The sequence below is a fragment of the Ovis aries genome, chromosome 1 (genome assembly GCF_016772045.2).
Source record: "Ovis aries strain OAR_USU_Benz2616 breed Rambouillet chromosome 1, ARS-UI_Ramb_v3.0, whole genome shotgun sequence".
NCBI classification, from domain to species: Eukaryota; Metazoa; Chordata; class Mammalia; order Artiodactyla; family Bovidae; genus Ovis; species Ovis aries.
In genome coordinates this window covers 119,637,196-119,649,282 of record NC_056054.1, presented here as the reverse complement: position 1 = coordinate 119,649,282, position 12,087 = coordinate 119,637,196, and the positions used below count along the sequence as shown (strand labels likewise).

Genomic DNA, 12,087 nt, shown 5'->3' with positions numbered 1-12,087 from the left:
ATTCACAGCTCTTACTGTCTGCTGGCTCTTGACACTTTGTCACAGCAGCTTGTGAACATTTCACATTGTGTCTCCCTCCCCAACAAGGCCTGGTTCCCCCTGGAGCCTCCTCTGGGTGTCCCACAGGGCCTGTTCTAGGCATCCGATCATGCAGGAGCCTACAATAGGCAAAGAGTTTATCTGCAGTCTTTATTTTGTTGTCATTGTTGGTTGGATTCTTGAGTACTGCAGGTCAGGAGATGCAGATTCAGGTAACCCTGAAAGAGTGTTCCAAGGAAGAGAAAGCATCTGCAGTTTATGAAGACAAAAAGCCACCAAGCTGTTAAGAGTTGCCTGCTGAGAACTGGTTGGCTCTAACATGAGGTGGAAAATATTTGTCCTTAAGGAATCACAAGTTGTTTCAGAGTGTGGGTTCCATAAGTAGATAGATCGTCATGAGTTATTTTAAGGTAAGGGTCTAGTAAGGATCTTGAATTTCTGGCAGGTGTCCTGGGTGACATCACTGGGTAAAAAAATCAGATTCCATCCAGGCTGAGATGTTCATAAGTCATACTTTCTTAATGGTCTCCTGGCTCAGTTTTAGAGAGCTCTTTTAGCAACACTCATGCAATTTTTATTTTCATTTCACGCGTGCTACCTGGCAGGAAGGCTCCAGTTTATTATGCTGTTGGCCCACTTCTCCAGTGCCTACTGGACGGATGACAGTATAACGACAAAGGGAGGCTGGGGAACACTAGCATCCAGGCTCCCAGTTCAGGCGGACCCTGACCATCCGGACCTACACCAAGTTAGTAATGGAGACTGGAGTGAGCCTGTGGGCAGGCACTCTCATGGTGGTGGACAACCGCAGGTCACAGACTGGGTCCCCTTTGCTCCCTGTCTTCTAATCCCGGATCCACTGCAGGAAGTACTTGAATGTGCAGGGTCAGCTCTTCTGAAGCTCCAGCCTTCTTTTTTGCCAGGTTGTGTTTTGCCCTGGAGCAACTGGAATGACCTAAATTACTGCTCTGTCTCGGCCTGACCACCTCGGGTGAGGCCTGATCCTGGAGTGCCTACAGGACAACGGCAGCCTAGCAGCACTCAGACGGGTCCCAGCCCAGATGGGCTTCTGTCCCATGTTTGCCAAGTGTCCGTCCAGAAGTGGGGGTCCAGAGAGTCTGGCTCTGTGCCTTGGGACCTGGATACAGTGGAATGGGGTTGGGGAACTGGGAAGAATCCTCCTAACTCCCCAGATTTTCTGAGTCTGTCTTGCGCAGGGGATCAGAGTGGTTTGTGGAGGACCAGATTGGAGGGGAAAGGATCATGGGGTCAGATTCCACCCCCAGCTTTCACTCTGCAGCTCAGCTGGGAGCACTGCTCTTTTGCTCTGCAAATAGGGTGAGATTCTTTTTCACCGGGCCACTATAATGTCCTGGCCTGCGTGAGGAGGATGCTGGGTTCCAGGAGGCCCTGTCATTTTCCTCAGCACTGCTTTTCTGATACAAAGGCAGCACCTTCCGAATGGGAAATCACGTGACTGCTCAGAATGCATCCTCCCAGCAAGTGCTCTCTGGCTTAATTGGTGTCGCCTCACACGCTCTAGTCACCTGTGCAGCTGTGAACACCCGGAAGTCAGGCAGATCACTGTCCCTCATCCTATCTGGTTTAACAGTTCTTGACATGATTTGACCCTTTCTCCCTCAAACAAATATATTGGTGGTGATTTGGGGAAAATAAATCATGGTGATAACAATAGCTGATGTATGGAGCACTTATTATTAATACATGCCAGGCATTAATTATTTTATTGAGATAGTTAAGCCTCACTATTACCTAATGAGACAGTTAATATTATTATCCTGCTTTATGGATGAGGAAACTGGGGCTTGGAGAAGTTCAGTGATACACAGTTGAGAAGTACACAGAAATTGCAGTGCATATAGAAGACCGAGGCTTTGCTTTTGTTTTTTGTCTCTTTTTGGCAGTGAGATTTATACCTGTGGTAGGGCACAGATGTATTGCTGAGAAAGGCTGTGCCTGAGGGACACGGCAGCTCTGAAACTTGGCTCTGCAGTGCGCTGGCCCATGCTCACGCCTGGTCCCCACCCCAGACAATTAAATGAGAACCTGGGGTCAGAGTGGACCCCAGGCCGGTTCTAATGTGCGACCAGGATTGAGAATGAGAACACTTAATCGGTATCTGGGTACTTGTGCAAATTCTGGGGTTCTCTTGGGTGCTGTGGATCTGGGGCAGAGGATGGGAAGCATGAAATAAAACAGGTTCTCCTGTTGTTTAGGAAAACAGCCACCATATAACCCCATTAAATACCTCTCTTAGGGACTGAATGTGGTGGGGACAGAAACGAGATGCTCAGGGAAGGAGGAAAACGGGTCTCTCCTTTGGGGATGGGGAGGCAGGGAAGGAGCCAGAACCTAGGCGTGTCCATGGCTCCTGAATTTGAGTTGTCATCTTGGAAAGCTGCCTGCTGTTCAAGGGAAGCCCCTCCAACCTGGGTGTGGCCTCAAGAGCTAAGACGTAAGCCCTGAAAGAGCAGGGACTCAAATGCTAGACATGTTATCCTTATGGAGGAAATTTACAAAAACACCTACCAGTACATTCTCTCATTTGGGTCTCACCACACCCTTAAGGTAGACAGGATGACCCACTATTTTACAGATGGAGAAACTGAGGCCCCGAGAGGGGAGGTGACTTGCCCAAAACCACATAGCTACTTAGTGGCAGACGAAGGACTATTGATAGAACCCACCTGATACCCAATCCAGGGTTCTTTCTATTTCAATATCCTCTGACATCAAGCAGATGCCCAATAAATATTTAATTAACCACACAACTGAATTAGGCCCTGGGTCCCTTCAAGGAACTTTCTGGATTATCACTGCCTTCCTCAGTCCCATTCTGCTAGCCTGGTCACAGTTGGACTCGGCAGAGGGAAGTTTCCTACCCTGGGGTATGTGTGGTGATTAATATCCTTTTTTTGACCAAACCACACATAGCACATTTGTCTTTGGTCATGAAATCATGCTGCTGTTCAAAAAGAAAGAAAAAAAAGAAATGTGTTCCTATTACTTATTTCTGGGGAGGGGCCAAATCCTCTCCACCACTGCACTGGCTCTGCACAACACCAAGAAATATTTCTCCTTATTTGTTCTAAATTTACTGTCCAGTAATTTTTCTGTTCTCATTTTATGTGACAGGCAACTAAGCGATTTTCTCCCAACCCTTTTTCTGAATCTCAACCACCCAAATAAATCTCCGCTGACACCCCTCCAGTCCTAAAAGGAAAAACAAATTACCCCAGCTAGGGTGGAGTGGCCACCAGACATGGCCTTTGCTGGGGGCTGGCTTGTCTCCTTATAGGCCTTCAGTGTGTGTGGTGTGTGTGTGTGTGATCAGTCGTGTCTGAATCTCTGCGACCCCATGGACTGTAGCTGGCCAGGTTCCTCTGTCCATGGGATTTTCCAGGCAAGAATACTGGAGTGGCCTTCAGATCCCCTACTTCAGACTTTACTCAGACAGACAAAACGGTTTCTGAGCAAGGACTAGGAACGTTTACAAAGAAATCAGTGCCTGGGTGGGGGTGGAGCGTCCTGAGTTAGGGAAGGAGTCAAAGGGTTGAGAACAGAAGGATTCAAGAGGGCTGGGGTTGGGGACTAGGGTGCAGCCTTGACTCACCTGCTCCCACAGCTTGTGGCAGAGGCCAAAACGTTGCTCCTGCAAGAGGGAGGGCAGGGCTGGGCCCAGGAGGTCGGGGACGAGGGGAGGAGGGGAGATACGCCACCTGGGCTCTCCTGACCTGCCTCTTACTCGCTGAGGGCTCCTGGCTAAATCCAAGTTCTCCCTGCCTGTGTCCATGTGGCGCTGTTGGGAGAAACTGACAAGTTATTACATCATCAAGTTATTACTTGTCTAGCACGAAGTAAACACTAAAGAAATGTTATAGTTTTCACCCTGGTCAACAGAAGAGGCAGCTGAACTAGGGTAAATAACTTGCCCCAAGTCACAGAATTAATAAGGAAGAGGCCTTCAAGCGCACATCTTGTCCACTGCCTTAGTCTCGAGGTAGTCCTTCAGGCGGCCATTAGAGGGCGCCCTCGGCCAGGGAGAGGTTGCGGCCGCGGGACTGTGGCTTCCGTGATACCAGGCAGGGGTGGAGTTAGACGCCTACTACACCCCATTTTACACTTGAGTTGCTGCACACATACCTGGCAGGAAGAACAGTCTAGGCTAAATCCGTGTCTCCTCTCTCACAGTGCAGTGAGCTTTCAAAAAATGCTTTTCTTGTTTAACCGGAATGTTTACTGTACCTCCTTCCCCAACCCCACTGTACTTTAGTTTGCGTAGTGCATACTGTGAGGGGCCCCTTGGCAATTTGGGGTGGCTTCCAGATGACGCGCTTCACACGGGGCTCGCACCTATCTGGGCTCCCGGGCTGGGAGGCAGCAGCCCAAGGTGTTCCCCTGCACAATGCGCACAGTGGGCAATCTCACCTCCCCCACTTAGTTTTTGCCTCCTTCCTGTCTTCCAGGCTTTGTGGCCCTGCCAGGTGTCAGGTCCACTGCTGGGGCAGGCTAGGTTTCCCCAGAGGCCGGTCCAAGGTGGGAGAGAGGTTGTGGTCAAATGGGGTATGGAGAATGCAGCCAGCCTTCATCATGATTTCCTTGACCTGTCACGGTACCTGCCCCGTGCAGGCAGACATGTTCCTTCACCTGGACCTGGCTAATCAATCTCATCTCTCGACACAGCGGCACAGAGCTTCGGCCTGCTCGATCCTAAACTCTGCTACCTGCTGGATGGGATCCTCTTCATCTACGGCGTTATTGTCACTGCCCTGTTTCTGAGAGCAAAGGTTGGTGCCACTGGCCTCTGCGGGGAGGGCATGGGCTCCCCAACTCAGTGGATGTTTAGAGGGCCTTGGTCTTGGAAAGTCTCAAGCATGAGTGGTTGGTATCCATGGGCAAAACAGAGACCAAGTGTGCACACTGGGTGGGCTGGAGAGGTGGGGGGTGATGTTTTGCTTAGCCACACAAGAGTGGGAGGATGAGTGTTCAATTGATTGTACACTGGTGCTGGAGTCTTAGTGAAGAGTCATACAGATGTGTGAACCTTTAGGCGTCTCAAGGCAGAGGTTCTGCTAGGAAAAGGGGTTATGCTTCAGTGAAGAGCAGAGAGGTGGAGGCCTGCAGTCTCTTTCCAGACCCTGCTGTCCAACTGCAAACCCAGGCTTGGCCAGCCTTTTCTCCTCAAACCCGTTTTTCATCTGTACGTGGGAAGATTAACCCAGAGCATTGGTTTTCACCTAGGGCCCTGCAGGCCCTGCAGTATTTGGAGGGGCTGGGGCTGGGGCTGGGGTGGCCATAGGACTTTTGTGCCTTAACCTTTTTTTTTTTTTTTTTTTTTTTGATTTTGGACTTTAGCAAAACATTTTATTATAAGAAACAATGTCTTGCTTTCTTAAGTTTGAGGAACGCTGCCCTAGATCATCTGCCAGGTGTTTCCCAGTGTTCTGAATCTGCAAGACCTGCAGTTTCAGCTGAGGGGCATGAACTGAAAACAGAGCGAGGCCATGTGCCTGGGCCAGGTCCTCAGGACACAGTGCCACACGGACACAGTGCACCCGGGTGCAGGGGTCACGATGGAGGTGGGATCTCTCAACTAGTCCTCCGAATCCCTGGGAGGAAGCGGCCAGGAGAAAAGCCGGGAACGCAGTGGGTGCGGCCCGCGAGGCCGGCGCTTCTGCGCATGCGCGAGGGCACGGGCCCGGGAGCGGAAACCAGGGCGGTTGCTGGGGCACCTGCGGTGACTGAGCTTGACCCCTGCGAGGGGGAAGGACAGTTGGGCTCAGAAATGAAGCTTTCACGCCACGGGGGCCCGCAGGGGCCCAGCCCCAGCAGACAGGGAGCACGCCGTTTGCAGTGGAGAAGCGGAGCGAGGCTGCCCGCGCAAAAAGTAAAGCGCTTTCTCTCCTCTTCCCCATCCAGTTCAGCAGGAGTGCCGACGCCCCCGCCTACCAGCATGGCCAGAACCCGGTCTACAACGTAAGTCCGCCTCTCCCGGAGAGCCTAGCCTAGAAGGTGCTCGCCTCTCCTGGGACGTGGGGGAAACAGCCGCCAGGGGCTCGGCTGTGGGTCTGGTCCGCGGCTGTGAGCCCTGCGGGCTAAAAACCTCTCTGGGACCCAGTTTCCTAACTCGTAAAACGGGGATAGTCACCACGCCTGCTTCGTGGAGGTGCTGGGAGGATGCCGCTCCCTGGCGGTGTGCTGCGCGGCAAGCGCCCACTCGGTGCAGTGCCTGCTCCAAGCGAGCCCCGGCCCGGCAGCGGTTTCACGGACCAGCGGGATGGGGGTGGAGAAGGAAAGAGTACTTCCCTGCGGTGGAGAAGCGATTTCACTCCCTCCGTGCAATGGGACTTTGATCGAATAGATCATGCCCACCCCTACCACCCCCCCCCCCACCCCCGCCCAAGTAATATGTTCTCTGAGAGGCTTTCTGAGATGATCCCTGCTCCTTTGTGAAGATCTGTGTGATCCCTGCTCCACTCGTAAAGAACTCCCTGGCCTACTGGCCCCATCCTCCTGAGCTTTCCTTTCTCATCTCTGACTCATTTCTGCCTCTTCTAGGAGCTGAATGTCGGCCGAAGAGAGGAGTATGCAGTCCTGGATCGGAGAGGGGGCTTCGACCCTGAGATGGGGGGGAAACCGGTAGGGCCTTTTTGTGTTTGCATGTATGTGTGTGAGAGTGAGTGTGAGTGTGTGTGCGGGCTCAGCCAGGCAGTTGGAAGAGAGCTCCTTGGGGCCAGCGCGCTCTTCACCATGCTGGACCTTGAGGTGTGAGAGAGGCCTCGCTAGGCGGACCGCTGGCCATCACCCCGTCCTCCGCCGCCGCCCGGGGCTCCTTCCTGGGTCACCCGGGCCTTCACAGCATGAATGCGGCAACGCTAATACCAGACTCTCAGCAGCTCTGCCTTTTCAGCTGTTGATGCCACACCCTGTGGGAAAGGGCGCAGCTGGAGGAGGCCCGAGGTGGGGTCTTAAGAGCAGAGCTCAGCTTGGGTGTGAGAGCACGTCTGTATGCCTCAGGCAGCAGGAGGCCATGAAGGCCCCCGGCGGCTAAGCTGGCTGCAGGGGCGCAGGGAGGACGCGGGCTGAGGGGGAGCCCACAGCTGGGCGGAAGGGGCAGCGGGAGGGTGCCTCAGCTCTCCTGGCCTGGATTCCTGTTTCTCCCTTGCTAACTTCTTCCCCTTCTCTCTCCCAGCAGAGGAAGAAGAACCCCCACGAAGTCGTGTATAATGTGAGTAGAGGAGGTGGCATATTTTTCCTTGGAAATTTGGGGGGTAGGGCTGGAGAAGGGCTCTGGACAAAGGTTTTGGCTCCTCGCCCTGCAGTCTTTGCCTGACTTGACTCTCACTTCCCGGGCGGAATTCCGCCTCACCTGCTTGCTGCCTGCAGTGGCTGGTTGTAGGAAGGCCCCTCGGCCTGCCGCTGGAGTTCTCAGATCAGCCTGGTTGGGACCTAGCAGGGACAGGGAGGTCGAGCTGGGCAAGCCCCTGGGAGGGACTCCTGTTCCTAGGAGCCAGAGTAGTCCCTGAGTTTCGCCTCTTGATGAAAACCTCCCCATCCTGGGTGTTGATCAGTGTGTGGGGGACTACTGCAGGGGGTAACCTGCTGTAAAGAGAGCTACTTCTTCCTATGGCGTTGGCTATGTAGAGAGACAACTTGCTTAAATAAATAATCTTGGGCCTTCGAGTGAGCTCTTGCATTGTCCAACATGTGCAACCTTTGGCTAGGACTCCACATCTTATCTCAGGTTCTAAGCTGAGCTTCTCAGCTCAATGCAAAGGGCTGGCAGCTCAGAGGTTTCCAAAGGGCTGAGGAAGATGGTGGGCTTGGAGCTGATTGTTGGAGCCTTGAATATAGAACCCCGCCCCCCCCCCCCCAACTTGGGAATCTAGAGGTTTCCTTTTGCAGGGGAGTCCACAGTTTTCTGCATTGGTTGGTAAACCAGTGTCTCATGCCCTCTTCTTCAGGAGCTAAGAAAAGACAAGATGGCGGAGGCCTACAGTGAGATCGGGATGAAGAGTGACGTGAGTGTTGCCCTTTCTTTGTTCCCCAGGCTGGGGTGGTGTGGGGGATGTTCCAAGAGTCCCATCCCTTCCTCCTGGCACCCGCAAAAGCCCATGGGATGGCCGCCAGAGGCAAAGGTTAATCCAGCTGTGTCATCTCTTGATAAGGTACTCAGAAAGGCCTGATGCTCTTCAGGATTAAAAACCAAGTTAAATTCTAAAATGGCCTATGCTTTGCAAAAAAAGGTAAAATCTGTCACCATTAATAATAATCATGTGATTAATGTGTGTCAAAGTATGTTTAGCACTTGGCATGGTAGGGCCCCTGTTCATAAGCAATTAAGAATTTCCAGATGGTGAGCGTGGAGCACTGAACCTTCTAAGTTTGGTCCCTCTGTAACTGCATATGTAGCTTACCCACAAAGCTGGCCTGGCTCGTGCTTTACCAGGCAGATGGTCTCATTTAACTCCCACAATAACCTGATGAGACATGTGTGCCCTTCCAGGCACAAGAGGTTCAGTAACTGACCCAGGGTCACGTAGCTGCTGATGGGGAGCCAGAATTTGAACAGACTCTACAGCTGGAGCTTGTACCCATGACATAGTTGCCTTTCCCAGAGTATAAATGACTAGATGCGAATTTTTTTAAAATTTATTTCATTGACATATAGTTGATTTACAGTGTTGTGTTAATTAAAGTGATTCGGTGATTATATACATTCCTTTTCATATTCTTTTCCATTACGGTTTATCACAGGATATTGAATCTATTTCCCTGTACTATATAGTAGGACCTTATAATTTATCCACTTTATCAATCATAGTTTGCATCTGCTAATCCTAAACTCCCAGTCTGTTCTCTCCCTATCCTCTTGACAACCATAAGTCTGCTCTGTGTCTGTGAGTCTGTTTTTGTAAATAAATTCATTTGTATAATCTTTTTAGATTCCATATGTAAGTAATATCTTATGGTTTTTGCCTTTGGCTTACTGAGTATGATAATCTCTGGGTCCATCCATTTGCTGCAAATGGCATTCTTTTTTTTATGGCCAAGTAATATTCTGCCATATATATGTACCATGTCTTCTTTATCCATTCATCTTTTGATGAACGTTTAGGTTGCTCCCGTTTGGCCTGCTGTAAACAGTGCCACAGTGAACACTGGGGTGCATGTACCCTTTTGAATTGTAGTTTTCTAAGATCGTATGGTAATCCTACTTTTAGTTTTTTGAGGAAACTCCATAGTGATTTTCTTAGTTAGCTAAGAATTTTGAGAGCTGCAGAGATGCCCGATTATTCCAAGCAGTGGGCAGTGTGGCCAGCATCCGTGCAGCCCAGATCCGAGATCTGATGAGGTTCTGCGCCGGGCAGAGCAAACCTGGGCCTCATCAGAGCCCGGCTTCACCATACTCTGCGGAGGCCAAGGTCTAACCAGTGACCTGAGGGCCTTTTTCTCCCTGGGCAGGGCTGCTGGCCAGGAGATGGTCAGCTCTGACTATTGGGGCCCTCCGAGTCGGACCCTTGAGCAGGAAGGCTGCTGCCAACTCTCTGACTTTCTAGCCTTTTCTTGTCTCATTCCCACAGAACCAGCGGCGAAGAGGCAAGGGGCATGATGGTGTTTACCAGGTAAGTGCAGCTGGCGGTGCCTCTGGTCTGCACTGCTGGCCCTGCTTCCCAGGATGGCACCATCTAACCAGGCCACGGTCAGGCTCCCTTGTGTTTCTTGTTGGCAGTGCCAGCTCTTCAGCAGCTGAACTTGGCAAGCCAAGGGCACCCCTTCAGGCCTGTAGTGACTGCTCTGCCAGTCAGTCCCGGAGGCGGGGTTGGGATTCAGCCTTTCAAGCACATCACTTGACTCTAAGGAAGAGGCAGTGGGAGCGCTAGGAGAACAGGGCAAAGCAGACAAGTGGCAGTTGCCCAGAGGTCTTGAGTAAAGGACAAGCCATTTCCTGCCTCTTTCTCCACTGCTCTGGGCCCTTGCAGAAGCCTTGCTCTGCCTCATTCTCACACCTAACAGGGTGGGTGAGAAGACTAAAGTAAACAAATCAAGAAAAATAACTTTAAAAAGAAAGTGTTGTTGTAGTCGGGCGCTTAGTTTTTGCGAATCAGTGTGAACTGTGCACGCTGAGCACAGCCAGCTTCTCTAAACACAGAGCCTGAAGCTGTAGCGGGACAGCTCCCAGGCTGCCGAGCTGGCGGGGGCGGTGGGGGAGGGGGCGGCGCAGGCCAGGTTGCAGCAGACATCTGCTGGCCTCCGGCCGGCCCACGCCCACACAGGGCTTCTGACCTCCTCTTCTTTTCTCATGTTTTTCCCAGGGACTCAGCACGGCCACCAAGGACACCTATGATGCCCTCCACATGCAAGCCCTGCCCCCTCGCTAACAGCTCCTGGAGTTTCAGCACTCACAGGCCAGACCTGTAGACGCCCAGATTGTTAAAGATACAGGATAAAGCATTTACAACCTAGCTCACTCATATTTCTCCACCACCCAAGTATTTCTCTTTATGAATGGGATGCTTCAAGTTGTAACATTTGGTCATACCCAGTTCCAAACTCACACAGAATTTTGTCCTTGGATGCCGGGAGAGAGTGCATCCCCACGCGCTTCCTGAAGAGTCCACTGTGAACGCAGCATGTTCTGAGGTTTCCTGGGGACTAGGCAGGCCCTACTCCCTGCAGCTCCAGGCTCTTACCTGGGAGTCGGGCCTCCTCCTTCTCAAACACAGCTGAATTCAGGGTGTGTTTTGTAAAGTCCCCAGAGAAACCGCAACCGTTAGTGCATGTCCTAGTAGTCTGTATTGTTCTGTCAGGTTTTGAGTAGCTTTGCTCCGGCTGTAAATTTGGCTTCAGTTGTTACCGTACCCCCTACTTTCAAGGTAACTGGTGATTGGGCCAGGAAGCAGGCAGAGGGGAAGGTGGGAGTAGGTAGCGGTTGGTACTGGTATATCAGGGAAGGGAGCAGGGGAGCCAGAGGCCTGGGGAGGGGCATGACGGAGCCCTCCTGCAATCAAGTGTACATTCCCCATGATAGAACTTGTATGCAAGGCCATGCTGTCCCTTTTTTGGGACCGAGAGATGAATAAGCCTAGCCTTGCCCTCAAGGAGCCCATGCTCTCACAGGGAAGCGAGCTGTGAAGAGTCTGGGATGGAAGAACATAGCGGTGTCATTGCAGATGGTGAACAAGGTGAGCAGGCAGCGAGAGAAGCAAGACCACATTTTTTGCAGCCACTTGTTCACCTCATGGAATGAGACAAACCCATCATGGGGAAGGCCTTAAAGGACTTGGTATAGCTCGAACCTAGAAAGATCCCAAAGGACAGTGGCATCACAAAAAGAGCCTCAGCTGACTTGTTGGAACAGGGCTGTGTAATACAAGGGCACATGGCGATGGATGGAAACCCACTCTGCTCGGTCTTAATTTATACTGGTTTGCTAGAGCCTTACTCTTTTGCATAATAAATAACTTTGGTGAAAATGCTTTACTGTGAGCTTCATTTAGACAGTCAAGCCTGTGGGGGCAGAACTGCTGATTCTTGGGAGAGAACAGGATGGTTCCCCAGAACATGCTGGAGAGCAGGATGCATCCAGTGGCCCAGCCCGGGCTGTGCCTGGGGCAACACGGTGTCAGGATGGGCACGGCCTTCTGTGGGAGGTGACAGGAGAGAGCCCTGGGTGCAGGGCTCACAGCATGGAGCAGCTTGCGGTGTGCAGGTGGGAGAACAGGAAAGAGACCAGCCAAGGATCCAGGTGTCGGGAAGAGAGAGGGTGTTGGGGGTTATGAACAGCTGCCAATGCCACAGCATGAAACCTGTCTATAAGGTATGGGGAAGGGACAAAAAAACATTTTGGGGTCAGATTCTGCCCCCAGAAGTGACCCTGTCCCCAGCAGTATTTTGTCGTAACTGTAGTGGCTGTTCATAAGGCCCTAACTCAATAAGCCTTCCCAGGTGGCTCAGCGGGCATCTGCCTGACAGTGCAGGAGACATTGGAAGATGCTGTGGAGAATCAAAGGGCACCCCACTCCA

General features: G+C 51.9%; 1 protein-coding gene across 1 annotated transcript in view; it reads left to right on the top strand.

Moving 5' to 3' along the window:
* CD247 (CD247 molecule) overlaps positions 1-10,789 on the top strand; it is a gene marked incomplete at its 5' end in the record, with an annotated part of 84,741 nt that extends 73,952 nt beyond the window's left edge. Inside the window, 7 exon segments of the mRNA NM_001009417.1 lie at positions 4,744-4,847; positions 5,980-6,036; positions 6,619-6,699; positions 7,253-7,288; positions 8,025-8,081; positions 9,645-9,686; positions 10,377-10,789. Coding sequence (NP_001009417.1) covers positions 4,744-4,847; positions 5,980-6,036; positions 6,619-6,699; positions 7,253-7,288; positions 8,025-8,081; positions 9,645-9,686; positions 10,377-10,442 — 443 coding nt within the window. The 3' untranslated portion in view covers positions 10,443-10,789.
* Between the last annotated feature and the right edge of the window lie 1,298 nt (positions 10,790-12,087).